The sequence below is a fragment of the Centroberyx gerrardi genome, chromosome 1 (assembly GCF_048128805.1).
Source record: "Centroberyx gerrardi isolate f3 chromosome 1, fCenGer3.hap1.cur.20231027, whole genome shotgun sequence".
In the NCBI taxonomy this organism is placed as follows: domain Eukaryota; kingdom Metazoa; phylum Chordata; class Actinopteri; order Beryciformes; family Berycidae; genus Centroberyx; species Centroberyx gerrardi.
Genome location: NC_135997.1, coordinates 14,888,939 through 14,902,460, shown reverse-complemented (window position 1 = coordinate 14,902,460; position 13,522 = coordinate 14,888,939). Strand labels below are relative to the sequence as shown.

General features: G+C 39.7%; 2 protein-coding genes across 3 annotated transcripts in view; both read left to right on the top strand.

Moving 5' to 3' along the window:
• The first annotated feature begins 464 nt into the window (after positions 1-464).
• On the top strand, positions 465-5,415 carry tmem9b (TMEM9 domain family, member B). The gene is made up of 5 exons (XM_071912203.2): positions 465-657; positions 947-1,038; positions 1,667-1,775; positions 1,930-2,064; positions 3,949-5,415. Exons 1-5 carry the CDS (start codon positions 586-588, stop codon positions 4,102-4,104), a joined length of 564 nt encoding a protein of 187 aa, XP_071768304.1. The 5' UTR covers positions 465-585; the 3' UTR covers positions 4,105-5,415.
• Positions 5,416-7,073: 1,658 nt separating this feature from the next.
• Positions 7,074-13,522, top strand: part of dennd2b (DENN domain containing 2B) — a 50,520-nt gene continuing 44,071 nt past the window's right edge. For both annotated transcript variants that reach the window (XM_078283303.1, XM_071912174.2), the window contains exon 1: positions 7,074-7,125. The gene's annotated coding sequence lies outside the window, so the exon portion shown is untranslated. The remainder of the gene's footprint in view (positions 7,126-13,522) is intronic.

The window sequence follows — 13,522 nt, the reverse complement described above, 5'->3', positions numbered from 1 at the left end:
CTAATGAATCGCGAGTGCTGAAGACTGCGATTCATAGGGGCTGGACACCAGGCTAGGACCAAAGTGCATATTGACTAAAATAGTAATATCACGCAAAAAAACAGCCACAACATATGTCATTGCGTCAAATTGCACAATTTCCAAACGGCTACATTTATATAGTAACCATTAAGGCAATAATCTGATTACGCCGTTTACATGATTACATAAACTGCCATCTCCCCATAATAATCCCGTTTACATGACTCAAGTATTTATTTGGATTATCCAGAGAGAATGGATTTTTTTTGTTTTGTTTTGTTTTTTGTTTCCTGTCCCGCTACTATCAAATTTAACCAAAACATTTACAGCTTTGATTCAGCAGAGCGTCATGTTATTTGCCGCAGCCATCACGCCATGATCCTCCGGTGGGCGGAGACTACCGACCCGCAGCTCCGGAAGATACGAGTCAGCTGGTCGGAACCTAGAGCTGTTTATCCAAATTAGCCTGCTGGCTAACGGCAGCTACTACTGTTTTTGACGTTATTTTTGGCTGCCGTGGAAGCTTGTTATCTGGACACTCCCAGTCCGTGGCACACTGTAAAAATGAATCCTGTATTCCCTCTCGAGGTTTTGTCCCTGGTGTGTTTTCTACTGTTAACACAAGCGGGCGCGAAGGTAAGTATGTCGCTAGCTAGGTTAGCATTAGCGAGGCAGGTTAATGGTGATGGCTAAATTGAAATTCCTCCTCTCTTGAGCATGAAATTATTTAGTTTGTTAATCTTGACAAGCTAAAATGCCACAGTCAGATACATTTCCTTTTAGTTCTTCACATCACAGTGAGAAATGCTGCCGGTGTTGCTAACGCTAACCTAGAACCACGTATTTTGTGTTTGTTTTTATCGATTATCGGTGTCGCCATAGCAGGGTGTTTGACAGTTTGTGTGTTGTGATCGATCCCCTGTAGAACTCTGAAGACATTCGCTGTAAATGCATCTGCCCGCCGTACAGAGACATCGAGGGGCAAATCTACAAACAAAATGTTTCTCTGAAAGACTGGTATGTTGTGTCACTCCCATCACTCACGTTGGACTTCCTCTTCTTGGATGACTAGCATTATTCAATGGTGGAAAGAGTAACCTACTAGATTGTCCTACTCAAGTAGAAGTGCTGTTGCTTTGCTGATGTTTTACTTGAATAGAAGTAAAAGTACTGGTGTAAAAATGTATCAAGGTAAAAAAGTGGCTCATTTAAAATGTACTCAGAGTAAAAGTTACTGAGTTACCCTTTTTTTTTTTTTTTTTTTTATAAAAGAGAACATTGTTACATGTGATCTTTCCCATGCAACTCCAGAAGGATGAGAGGACAGAGTTCAAACTTGATTCTTTTAATTTGGAAATTATAAGTAAAGCCAAGTTACCCTTCTCTTCTTTGGTTCATTGCAAATGGCTCCACAATTGGCCAATACATGATTGTCCGGTTTCTGTTCCTTATGTAGAGCCTACAAAATTTGTACTCTGTAATGGATATGATTCAGAATATAGCTAATACTTCAGCAAAAATGTATTCAAGTACAAGTCAAATTACTTAGTACAAAGTACACAAAAGCTACTCAGTTACTTCCACCCTAGACATCAGCTAACCATGCCAGTTTCTTACATTCTGCACCGTTTCTCCTGTCTTCCAGCAATTGTCTTCATGTCGTTGAACCCATGCCGGTTGACGGGAAAGATGTGGAGGCGTATTGTTTACGTTGTGAGTGTAAATATGAAGAGAGAAGCTCAGGGACCATCAAAGTAAGTCGAGTACCTGAAGTGTGTGTGTGTCACAGGGTGGGGGATTGTGCGTTAAGGCCAGCTACATTACTTAATTTACAAGATGTTTAATGTATTTGGATCATTCGCATGTCACAGGGATCCCAACTGATCTGTTATCGTCTGTAATGTTTAGGGGACCATCATAATGTACCTGTCCATCTTGGGCCTGCTGCTTCTCTACATGGTCTACCTGACTCTCCTGGAGCCCATCCTGAAGAGGCGTCTGTTTGGACACTCCCAGCTTATCCAAAACGATGATGATGTTGGGGTATGTGTTACTCTTCTTGATGTATTTTGTGATAATATTGTGGTAGCTTACATGGGTCAAAGAGCGTGGTCAGACAGTGTCGACCTGTTTTATTGTAGACCTAGACTTATTGTTCTGTTCCGCCCTTCCTCCGCCAAAACAAAAGCCTCAAAGAAGCATGGGAGACAGAGCTTCCTAAAATGTAACTGGGACCAATAATGTAGACTCACTATGTTGCGAACACCTTTACTTTCACACCAAGTAGAAAATATTATATCTCAGTCCGGTGGTAATTTTTATATATATGTGAAGTTCAATTAACTACCTTTCCATAAAACATGTCACAATGGATTCACACTATCTTGGTAAAAATTAACAAGGTATTGAGTGTCTGTGGTGATTTTCAAACCATTTTGGGTGGGGAAGCTTTCGCCTAGTGAGAGGCTATCAAGTAGGCAGACTTGTACTGAGGTGAAAAACGCCTCTCTAACTTCCAAAGTACATATGAAAAACAACACGGAGCACTTCTGATGTTTTGTGACATAAACATGGAAATGTCAAATTTGATGACAAATTTGATGAGGTGAGGCTTTGATGAGGTGTTAGAGCAGCTCGTCCCATCTGAATGAGTGGCTGTTATCAACATTGCGGAGTAAGACTGTACTCCAAACGCAGGGAGTGATGTATTGCTTTTTCTTTTTTTTAAACTTAGTCTAAATCATATCGATCAAAGTGTTTTATGTCTGGGAACTGGGGCTCACTGGAGAATCCATTAGCCACCGCAATCACAGGCTGAAAGATTGCAGTGTGGAAGCTCATAAACATGAAGCAGGCAACTTCCCCATGTTCTGTTCACAACACTGCAAGTCTATATTAACGGATGGAAATTAGTTAAAAGTGTGTGTCCTGGTGGCTCATTGGGTTAAGGTGCATGTCATATACTCTCAATATCATGGTTTAGTTGCATGTCATCCCTTCTTCCACATTATGCCCTGTCACTTTACATTGTAAACTGTTTAAAAAAGAAGAAATACCATTAAAAGAAATTGGAAAAGTGCATATGAAGAGCAGTAAAATAAATTGGTTTCCAAAAGAATGATGAAGTGTTTAGATATTAGTCAAAGTAAAGCAAAACGGTGATAGCCCCCGCCTGTGGTCAGAGGTGGTACTGCAGCTGCCTCACTGTGGTCTCTGTGTTTTCACTGGCAGAAAGAGGGAGTGTTTGGAGAGAGGCAGCAGTTTTTCTACATGGTCCCCATGAGAATGTCCTAATAATGCAGCTGTTACTTCTAGGCTTTACAGAGGTTGCTGGATTAGCTTGTTTGCCAAGTGATGGAAGATTTGTAAGGACTTCAGTGTTTCCTCTTTGTGCTTTCAAGCATTGGTACAGCAGCAAAGCAGGAAAATCACCACCACTGCCAGAGAAAACATGAAATAAAGATAACAGTACAATTAACTAATTTCCCTCTAAACCAGAAGAAGTGTTGCGCTAATGTTGAGAATTAATGTTTTTATCATGGTGAAGTGTCCAAAGAAAATTATCTGTAGCACAGCATCTTGCACCTGAACCATAACTAGGACCAAAACAGAGACGGATGTGTAACCAAAACTAAGATACCCTTAAGCACCACTGCTGCATAACTCACAGAGGAAATACCGGGCTTGGACTGTTTAGTCAATTTCTGATAATTGACAAAAGAACAACATGCAGAGAGTGAGGGGGAAATGTTGGTCTGCCTTCCCCAACACACTTTAGTCAGAAATGCTAGATATGACAGTGCCATTCCCCTTGTTATTGGCCTGTTATCGTCCTAGTAATGTGCTTCTTGTGATATCCCGATGTCTGACCTATTCAACCCTTCATGACTTCTGACCTTCTTATTTTTTCCCCCTCTTTGCTTTCAGGACCAGCAGCCTTTTGCCAATGCTCACAATGTTCTGTCCCGTTCCCACTCCCGACCCAACGTGTTAAACAAAGTAGAGCATGCCCAGCAGCGCTGGAGGAGGCAGGTCCAGGAACAGAGGAAGTCTGTGTTCGACCGCCACGTTGTTCTCAGTTAAACTCCCGTAACGAACACAGGGTTCTTGGTGGAGCGTAAACACTGTGACGGAGCCCTCGATTTATACCTTCTCCTCTCTCCTTCGCTTTCTACATACATTCTCATTTGTGATTTGTATCTCACGAAATATGATTCAGTATATGTTTCCAAGGTGAACACGGTAAAGCGATCTTGAGGTTTTGTAGTGCAGAAATCCCCTGGCAGACAGGTACGATCAAAGCTGGGAACTGTGCTTTTTACTCTCCAAGCAGCACAAGAGATTACAGTGAAGTCATTTTTGCAATCCTAAAATGAACAGTCTTTCATATCATTTCCAAAAGCAAAATTTAATCTCTACCTGCTGTCCCGATTTGTGAAAGTGCCAAGTCGCCAGAGAGTTGCAATGCAAAATTCACGGTAGAGACTAAATGTCAGACCAAAATTAATCTTGCAAGTGAATGTTTTTTTTTTTTCTTAATGTCTGCAACCCATGACAGAAAAGTAACTCTTTCGTCCTCTGGCCACAGTGGCTGGTGGAGTCCAAAGTTTACCAGTCTCACAATTCTACCAGCCAAATAGGCTTTTAGAGCAGAAAGGCACATTCAAATGATGGTTGGTGCCTGTCGAAGTGGCTGGGAGAGCGGACTTGTATACTGACTGCAGTACTGGTTTATTAGCACGTGGCTGGTGGCAATTTTCCACCCAATTACAAATATAACTTGGAACTACTGCTGTTACCGCAAGGCATAGGAAAGAGTGTAAAGTGTAAATGTTTGTATCAGCTTCATTTGAAAATGCATGTTTTATAATAAATCTTTTATAAATTTATTTACAACTGTTCACCCCTATCATAATAACATGTTACTGGTGTGAAAATCCTTGTTTCATGCATTCAAATCAGTTTGATATTTGGAACTAATTTCACTGAGCCTCGTTGAAGAAATTAATGCAGTTATACATTTGTGTTGTCATAGTGAAATTAGCAGTGCTATTTATCCTGTCTGTTGGTGTCAGGTGCCCTGTTCAACTGCCTAGACAAATTTAATGTCTATTCTTTTTATGTTTTGTTTTTTCCCTCACTTCTATGTGCTTGGTCTAACCTCTGCTCCATTATAAAGGTTCTAAGTAATATTAGTTGTCTTATCTGATAGACAGCGTCGGTATGACAGGATCGTCGTACTCTGAGGTGTAAAAAATTTGTTATTCTTTTGAGTAGTTGGGCTGTGTACAGGGGAGGGGGGGTCGGAGAACCACTGTTGGGAAACCTATGAAAGTGTTCTTAACTCTTGTATATGTGATACCTTTAAATTTGAAATAAATTTATGTAATATTTGTGATTCTTCCATCTGTCTTGACATTTCCTTATGCCTGACATTAGCAGGGGTGGGCCTAACCAGCAACTTTTCTGGCAACTTGGAGAACACAGAGTGGTTACCAGTATTTAAATTAGCGGTATTATCTTTGCATTAAACAGCAGTACTACTCAATCCATGTATCCATAATATCTTCTCGTGCATGTGAGTATGAACAACTCTTGCCAAAAACAAGCTAAAGAACTATGACCACCCTTTGAGGCAACATGATACATTTTGATGAAATAGATAATTTTTAATAGACATTTTCTCATCAGTTGGTATATGTTTCACAGACTACGGATTTGGGTTATTTTTAGATTTTGGACAATATTTTCCTTTCAAAATCTTTCTAATTCTGCCTTTCTTGCCAACCAAGCTGATACCACATCAGTACATATCAGTGGGATTATGGGGACAAGGATGGACTCTAATTCAGAAAACGAGCAGAATTTGGGAACGTGGTTCACTTAGGGACGGTAGTGGAGTTCCTGAGCTGTCAAAGGAAAAATAAATGATTACCCATCCTCAGCTCTACTGTGTAAAAAAAAAATACACAGGGTGCACTTTGAGTTGAGTTTAAGTTTTGTAGTAACAGAAGAGTGTTGATTCATTTTTCTTGCTCTGGAACCCCAGGAACTGGTTTCAAATGCTATCCAGTAGTGAAGCACATGCTGTTGGTGCTTGATGGAGAAAATATCTCAAAATCCCAATGGAGACCAATTGCAAGGGCCTCTGGGGAGGGAAAGTGACAGCTAGGGCCCATGTTCCTGAGAAAATCAGGAGGGGAGAGGAACAGTGCTACAACCAGCCCAAGATGTGGTGCAACTGAAAATAAACTTGCATATTCAGGTTAAAAAAGTGCAGTTCTCTTCAAGTGCATAAAAATCTCCTTTATTGGATTATTGTTAAAACTGAGAAAATCCCCATTCCTCTCCCTTTGACAAATCCAAAATATTTCCTAAATAAAATCTCGAAAACACTCCATTCAACAGTCTTTAACAGCTGACAAGCAATTACAATCAATAAAGGAAGATTATTTGTATATGGAAATGTGTGTTCTGCAATATACTAAATCCCTGGATAAGTCAAGCTTACTTCTGCAAGCTTACTTTTTCAATTTATTATTTAAAACCAGTATTATTGGACACTATCAAAGTTACACAGACTGGAACTTAAAGATAATGCTAACAGACACACAAGTCCCTATAGGAACATTAGAGAGATATTACAGTGATTTGGTGCATACACAAAACTCCAACTGGTCACTGGCATGCTGCTTGTTCTTCTAATTTATCCCACATTCAATAAGATTTCTCCCTTTCCCTTTTTTCTAACTTCAAAACATCTGGAAAGTACTAGAAGACAGCCAGTAAAACTCAAACAGTGAAATGTGATGGCTCAAAATGTGAGTAATTTGCAGACCGGGCTGCCTGCACATATTTGATAATCATGAAGTAGCCTAACAATTATGTTTTTTCCACTTTTTAAATGATTTACATACAGCTGCCGTCATCATTTCCTGCGCAGTCCACTTTTCTTTTTTCTTTTTTTCCATTGCATGCCGTTATACAGAGGAGACTACTTTTGCGCAGAAAAAATCAGTTTTCAGGCTGCTGAGGCAGAAAGCAACAGAGCCGCTGTTCAAGAATGGATTATTGACGAAACTCTGCAACAACACAGACAAGCAGGTACGTTTCTGATTCAACGAATTAAATCTTGTAAATAGAAAAATCTAACGCAATTCTAAATATTAAGTAACTCATTTGTGGCATCTAAAATATTCATAAGAAGTGAAAATCTCCTTACATGTTCTATAACACTTTTCTATTGTTAAGACGACTAGGTTGGAAGTTATTTATAGATGCTGAGTTTAATCGATGTTGGCCAATTGTCTTTTTCACTGTTTGTAAGGACTGATGTTTGGGGAAAAGAGGATTGTTCTTGTCAGCTGTAGTGCTGTAATGAGAAGGCTCAGCCTACAGGGGGCGCTTCAGCCTTTGGATTTGATTTGTTTCCAGATAATTAATGCAAAGTGGCAGCAGTCTGTGTCTCAGTACAATTCAGACAGTGAGCTTGGACTCGCCTTTGGATTGTTTGTTTGTTTTTGTTTTTTTCTTCGTGTCCCAACAAGTTAGTATCCAGTTACAGTACATCAGTCTTCAAGGTTTCTGTGACAATGGTCAAATTTCTGTCATGGCTGCTCTGTGATGAAAAGTTAAAAATACCCTGAAATACCAGATAGTGGAATGCAGCAGATCTGTCCTTGTACTAAACTTTCCTCACTGCTAAAATGTTCAGTGTTTTTGTGCATCCCTGTCTGTGTTAGATACAGTATTTTTGCTGAGTGGATGGCTCAATTATTAAGTAATCAATTCTGATTGCTGAGATTTTGGTAACTACTACTACTATTCCTACTCATTTCTTATTGAGTTCAACCCAAAGTGGTTTGGTGTAGATCAATGATTTGATGATTGTCCTTAGTAATGATGCTACATACTGTAACGTAATGGTGGGGGTTACCAATATTGATAAGGACACACACACACACACACACACACACACACTTTCTCCTAATGTCTCAACTTTTACAACCCAATACATTCTTCAACATGCAGCCAGTATATTGAATATCTCATCATCCTCACTCCTGTCTCAGTCACTTTATTTTCTCCAACTCATTCTCCATGGAGGTGTGCAGCAGCGTAACACAACAGGTCAAGGGTCAGGATCGACTTTTCTCTCTGTGAATGGGAGACAGTAGTGAATGGTATAATTAGATCAGAGATATGATGTTTATAGAGGCCATGGGGCAGCAGCAGCAGCAGCAGCAGCAGCACGACTTGAGGAGGCCTGGAGCTGATAGCAGTTCTCTCCATGGCTCATAGCCTGCAAATGGAGTCCATATGAAAAACGCAGCCAAAATAGGTTTTTAATTGTGCCTGAGGCTCTAGAAGTCATTAAAATGATAAACTATCAGTCACAGAGAATAGCTTTCATGCCTTTTTTTGCTCTCCCAATGACAACAAAATAGCAGCTTCTCATCTGAACAGTATTTAGCATGCTGTACAGTAAGACCGAATATTCCTATAAAATTTAAAAGGTAGTAGCATTTTTTGTAATTTTTAGATACTCTGCAGAGGAAACGTGCACCTTATTTTTCTCAGTTATCATAAGCGAGCCTTTAAAGAAGAGAAGATGCCCAGCAAGAAGGTGTTCTTGCTGGGCAAGTTGTGTCTTCTCTCTCAGTCCTGACAGACTGTATTTCAGGCTCTGGGCAGGAGTGTTGATGAGACCCGTCAACCTGAGACAACTTAATGCTGGAGTTTAAAGTCTGCCTCAGGACTGTTTCTGACACTCTATATGGTGTTTACTGTACACACCTTTACAATAAAATAGAGCAGATGACTGTGCAATGACGGTTCACTACTGCTCGTCCTTGCTTATTTCCATAGCTCCCTCAAACCACTGGACTTTGGCTATTTAAAATGTTCAGATGCTGGAAGAAAAGATCTGATAGGAATTTTTGCAATGTAACCCTGTGGCAAAAGCACTACAGCACTGTGGAAGGATCTTCTTGAATTGAATGTCTTAGGACTTTGGATTCACTCAACATGGATCAATGTCTCCTTAACAAACATAATGATTTTAATTGGGCCTGTGAGTTCTCAGTAAATGTTCTCACCTTCGTGACTGATTGACTTTAGCAGATGTGTAATAGCGAGTAGGAGAAGACCTTGGGGGATGATTGTGAAAAAAAAAGATTTACAGCAACAAAACTCTCTGTAGATTTATGACGGTGTAGCCTGATGTTTTCTGTTGTACTCATTTGTATGGCAGTATATCATTCTGTTAAACTCTTGAATCGGGCCTCTATATGAATACTCACCTTGGATTATGGCACAAGGGATCGTAACATCATATCCTGCGTTTTGATAAATGCTCTGTGGTCATAATCCTGAATCTAAGTCTTGAAAGAAAGTACATCAACCTCTGGGAGTCCGGCACAAGGGAAACTCTGGTTGCAGCTATAAGGATTTAATTTAATGTTTGAATGTGAGCATATACAGCACCAATGCTTATTTTGGTCTGGGCTTTGTTTGATGTTCCGACTTTATGTAAGAAAAGACGCAGCTTCCTATGAGAAATCCAGATGGCATCGCCGTCAGTAGAAGAACGAATTCCTTGAGCATAAGTTAGGTTAAGGGTTTGGTAAAGCATCCCACAAAATACAACGGATGTTTGTCTTTGTCTCTGTTGTGTTCAGACAGCGAGGATTCACAAGTCTCTTCAGGAAGGAGATTCTTTATGAGACTTTGAAAGGTTTAGAGTTGCAGAGCTCAGAGAAAAGCGACACAGTGGCAAAGCTGTAGGCTTCCTGCTGACTTGATGTTAGGAATGGTGATGACGGATGTCTGAGTTTTGTGACTTCCCCTGTTCCCAAGTCTGTGGGATGATAAGACGCCCCGAGAGACTGAGTGGAACAGAGCGCAGTGTGAGTGAAGTACAAGATTTATGGATGGGGAGTAGAACTTTAAAATCAGGTGTAAAGATGTTATGTGTAGTTGCATAATGCAGGAGGGTGACAGATAAACCTGAATGGTAAAGGGATTACATCTACAATATCATAGTTCAGGTTTTTATATCTGTTTGATATATTGTGAATGGGAGCCCTTTCAGTCCATTGAGTTATTACCATTTTTTTTTAGAAATTCTAGTGCAACCCAATAGGTTGGTCATATTTAAGTTGCTGTATATAATAAATTATGTTCTAAAACTGTTGCAAAACTGTTTGGTACAATTTTTTCTGGGACAAGGTTTTGCTAACAAATGCCAACAATTTGTGCTTCCAATTTCCCAACAATCAAAACGCCAAGCTACTTTTTGGATGGAGTGAAAAGGCTCTTAGTTCATGATAAATCAGATGCAGAGAAGGCTTTAAAAATATCTGAACTATTAATTCAAAGTAGGGTTATTTATGTGTCCTTGATACAGTTAGATCCCTGTGCCAGTCCAGTGTCATTGTGATAGATTGTAGGGCAGATACATTGCATGTTGGTCTGTGGTGCGTGTTATGGAGGGGTGTGTGTGCATGTGTTTGTGTGTGTGTGTGTGTGTGTGTGTGTGTGTGTTTGGTTTTTGATCAGACTTTATATCCAGGAGCAATCGAAAAAGATTTGCTACAAAACAAACATTGGTTTAAAATTTGTTTAGTTTATATTTCATATTGAAATGCCCGTACAGGATTTATTATATGTCTTTCTTAAACAGAAAAGCAATACTTTTGTAATGGGCACTGACCACTGAGAAGCATACTATAGATGTTTGGAATATGTGTGGCTTTCTCTTTTTTTTTTTTGTCTAGTATAGCATGCTGTTTTTAGATATTGTGCAAATGTCTTCAAATTAACATGCATAGTGCACAAATTGATATGTGTGGTTTAGCTAACATTTCAGAACTACAAAGATGCATTTTATGATCCAGCGAATGCTCCAGAACCGCAGTGAGAGTCAAAAGATTTAATTTGCTTGGAGCTAACTTAAACTTAGGGGGATAGCTATTACATATTGGTAGAATATTTATGTTTTTGCGGTTACCTCAAGTTCATGCCTGTGGTTAAGTCCAAAAGCAAATACACATATGGCAAAATTTCACATATATTTCAGAATATGTTGAAAGATATGCTTCAAAATATACAATAATTGGACAAAAATGTGTAGAGAACTTTCATTCAAAAATATATTTGGTCACTGGATGTACATTTTATTCCTATGTGCTGTTGACAATATCTGCAAGTATATACAAAATATATTTTTGGTTACTTATTTATTTCTTATTTGTGCTACATTTTGAAACATATCTCTCAACATACTCTGAAGTATGTGTGAAGTTTATTCTGTTGCCCTGTGGGATGGTCCTGTCTCTGGAAATCCCTTTTGCTGTAGCCTACCAGGAAATCTTGCATTCATATCAGTCTATCTCACCCTCGGTTGGGATTTTATGACTATTGCTATTTGTAGATGCAGCATGACTAGGTATTGTTATCCTGGTAACATGGTCTCATCCCATAAGCAGTATCCAACTCGTGAATATGCATAACTTTGTCCCAGAGACATTAGCCCAGCATGACAATAAACAAGGGAGCCTGAATGCCTGGTTGAGAAGGGCACGAGGCCAAATCCCAAGAAAAGTGGGGGGCAAACAACCCGTTTCCATGGAAACAAGTCCTGCCTACGACTCTCCAGCAAGCAGGGAGGGAGGCAGGGTTTTTTTTTTGGTTTTGGTTGGAAAGACATGACTCGCAGTTTATTGAGAAAGGCAGGTATCCGGCAAAACTGGCCAAAGTTTCTCAACGCATAGATCAACGGGATTGTCCGTCGCAGGGGATTAATCTGATTATGAAAATGGCCATGGATGTGAGGCGAAACTCTGAGGTAACGTTAAAGCCGACTGCTTTTTGAAACTAGTATTGAAGGCGACTTCAGCAGGGACGTTAATGAAACATGTGTAGGAAACCGGTTTTAAACGGTCGAAAACAAGCATAGAAACAACCCCAGAGCCTATGAAATGTTACAGAAAATGTGCAAGGTGCGTTTAAGTGCAGACCTCGTCTCCATGTGACCATATTTGGTCATCAACACGTTAAACGATGAAATGGAGCAGGCTATGAGTTTTTTTTTTCTTCAGCTGCCCATTTGAATGAGGAAAAAAGTCACAACGGATAGGCAGTAGACGCCGGTGAAAGTGCTCTGTTTAGTGTAATTAGGCTAACAGTTAGCTTAACATGAAAAAGTCAAACTAGCAGATAAGCAGAAACAGTCCAGGCTACCAGAGCAGCACTCTGGACTGGACTGTCATGTTTTTCTCTTCTGGGGCACTGAGGGAAGAAAGTTTCTTTTTTGCTGCTTTGGGACATACAGTTCTTCCGCTTCACTTTTTATAATGATAACAATGATAACTGTATTTGTGTAGCAGTTTTCCTAACAAAACTACAATATTGAGTCTTATTAGGCTACCCTATACAGTGTGTAGGCTAATGCAGACTGTGCGACTGGGAGAGTGCTTTCACTCTTTTTCTTCTTTTTTTTTTTTTTTTGTGTTTTTCAAATAGACTTTCTATTGTGCAAATCTAACAATGACCTTTCCCTCTCACTGGACGGGACTGTCAGCACAAAGCTGTGGAGGCCCCTCTCAGTTCCCTATTCAGTGCTGTCACCAGATGCTTTTAAAGCTGTCATTTGATAGAAAATGTGATTAATTCCCTGTTCGTAGTGATATGTGAGTCTGTACAGCCATCATTTTCAGGAAAAAAAATCCAACTGTTGAGTCATGCATTGGCAAGCTCTTCTACCCTGCATGAAATCCATTTTGGCCCAACCATCCCTCTAAATCTGTGTGGGAACATGTCTTTACCTACTCTGATGGTGATATTTTGTTTGAAATAGTTGGTCCCTTGTTCCCTCAATGATCTTAACTCATGGGGAAGCCATATGATAATTTGAACAATACTGATGTCATTGCAGTGATAATGGAGGAGAGCTTGGCTAAGATGAATGTGGCATTTTGTTTTCCTATTGTTAGGTCTTTCAAAAAACTTATTTGACTAGTTGTACGTGCTGTAGGTCTTTACATGGAATTATGTACAGAAAATATTATCTGCTATTCTGGCAGTTTCAGAATTAGTTTGTATTTTGGTGGTAATGGTCCATCACATCATCATAGAGTGCTTCAAAATGCACATTTTGTTCCCACTCCTTTTTATACTCCATTTCACCTCAGCAATTTACATTTTAGACCTACAGCTGGACGGTAGATAGTAGAATCTACATTTTTAATGTTGATTTATCCAGGAAAGGTTGAGTGAGAACACACCCATGCTTTTACCCAAGCTTTAGCCTACTTCACACTCATACAGTAACACTCAGGCCTGAGAGCTGCTGAATTCAAGTCTGCTACTGCCATGGAGCAGCTCTACTGGAACAGTTTAGTTTAGTGTCTTGCTCAAAGGAACCTCAGCAGAAATAGTAAAGGGTGGGGAGAGTATTTCTCTTACTTCCTTTTGTCAGGTTTCTCCAGTTGGTCCATGG

What these genes read in the sequence shown, in the direction of transcription:
- tmem9b (XM_071912203.2), top strand. Translation starts at nt 586, where the DNA reads ATGAATCCTGTATTCCCTCTCGAGGTTTTGTCCCTGGTGTGTTTTCTA. An exon ending in AATGTTTCTCTGAAAGACTG is followed by an intron (nt 1,039 to 1,666) that starts GTATGTTGTGTC and finishes CCTGTCTTCCAG; the next exon opens with CAATTGTCTTCATGTCGTTG. An exon ending in AAAACGATGATGATGTTGGG is followed by an intron (nt 2,065 to 3,948) that starts GTATGTGTTACT and finishes CTTTGCTTTCAG; the next exon opens with GACCAGCAGCCTTTTGCCAA.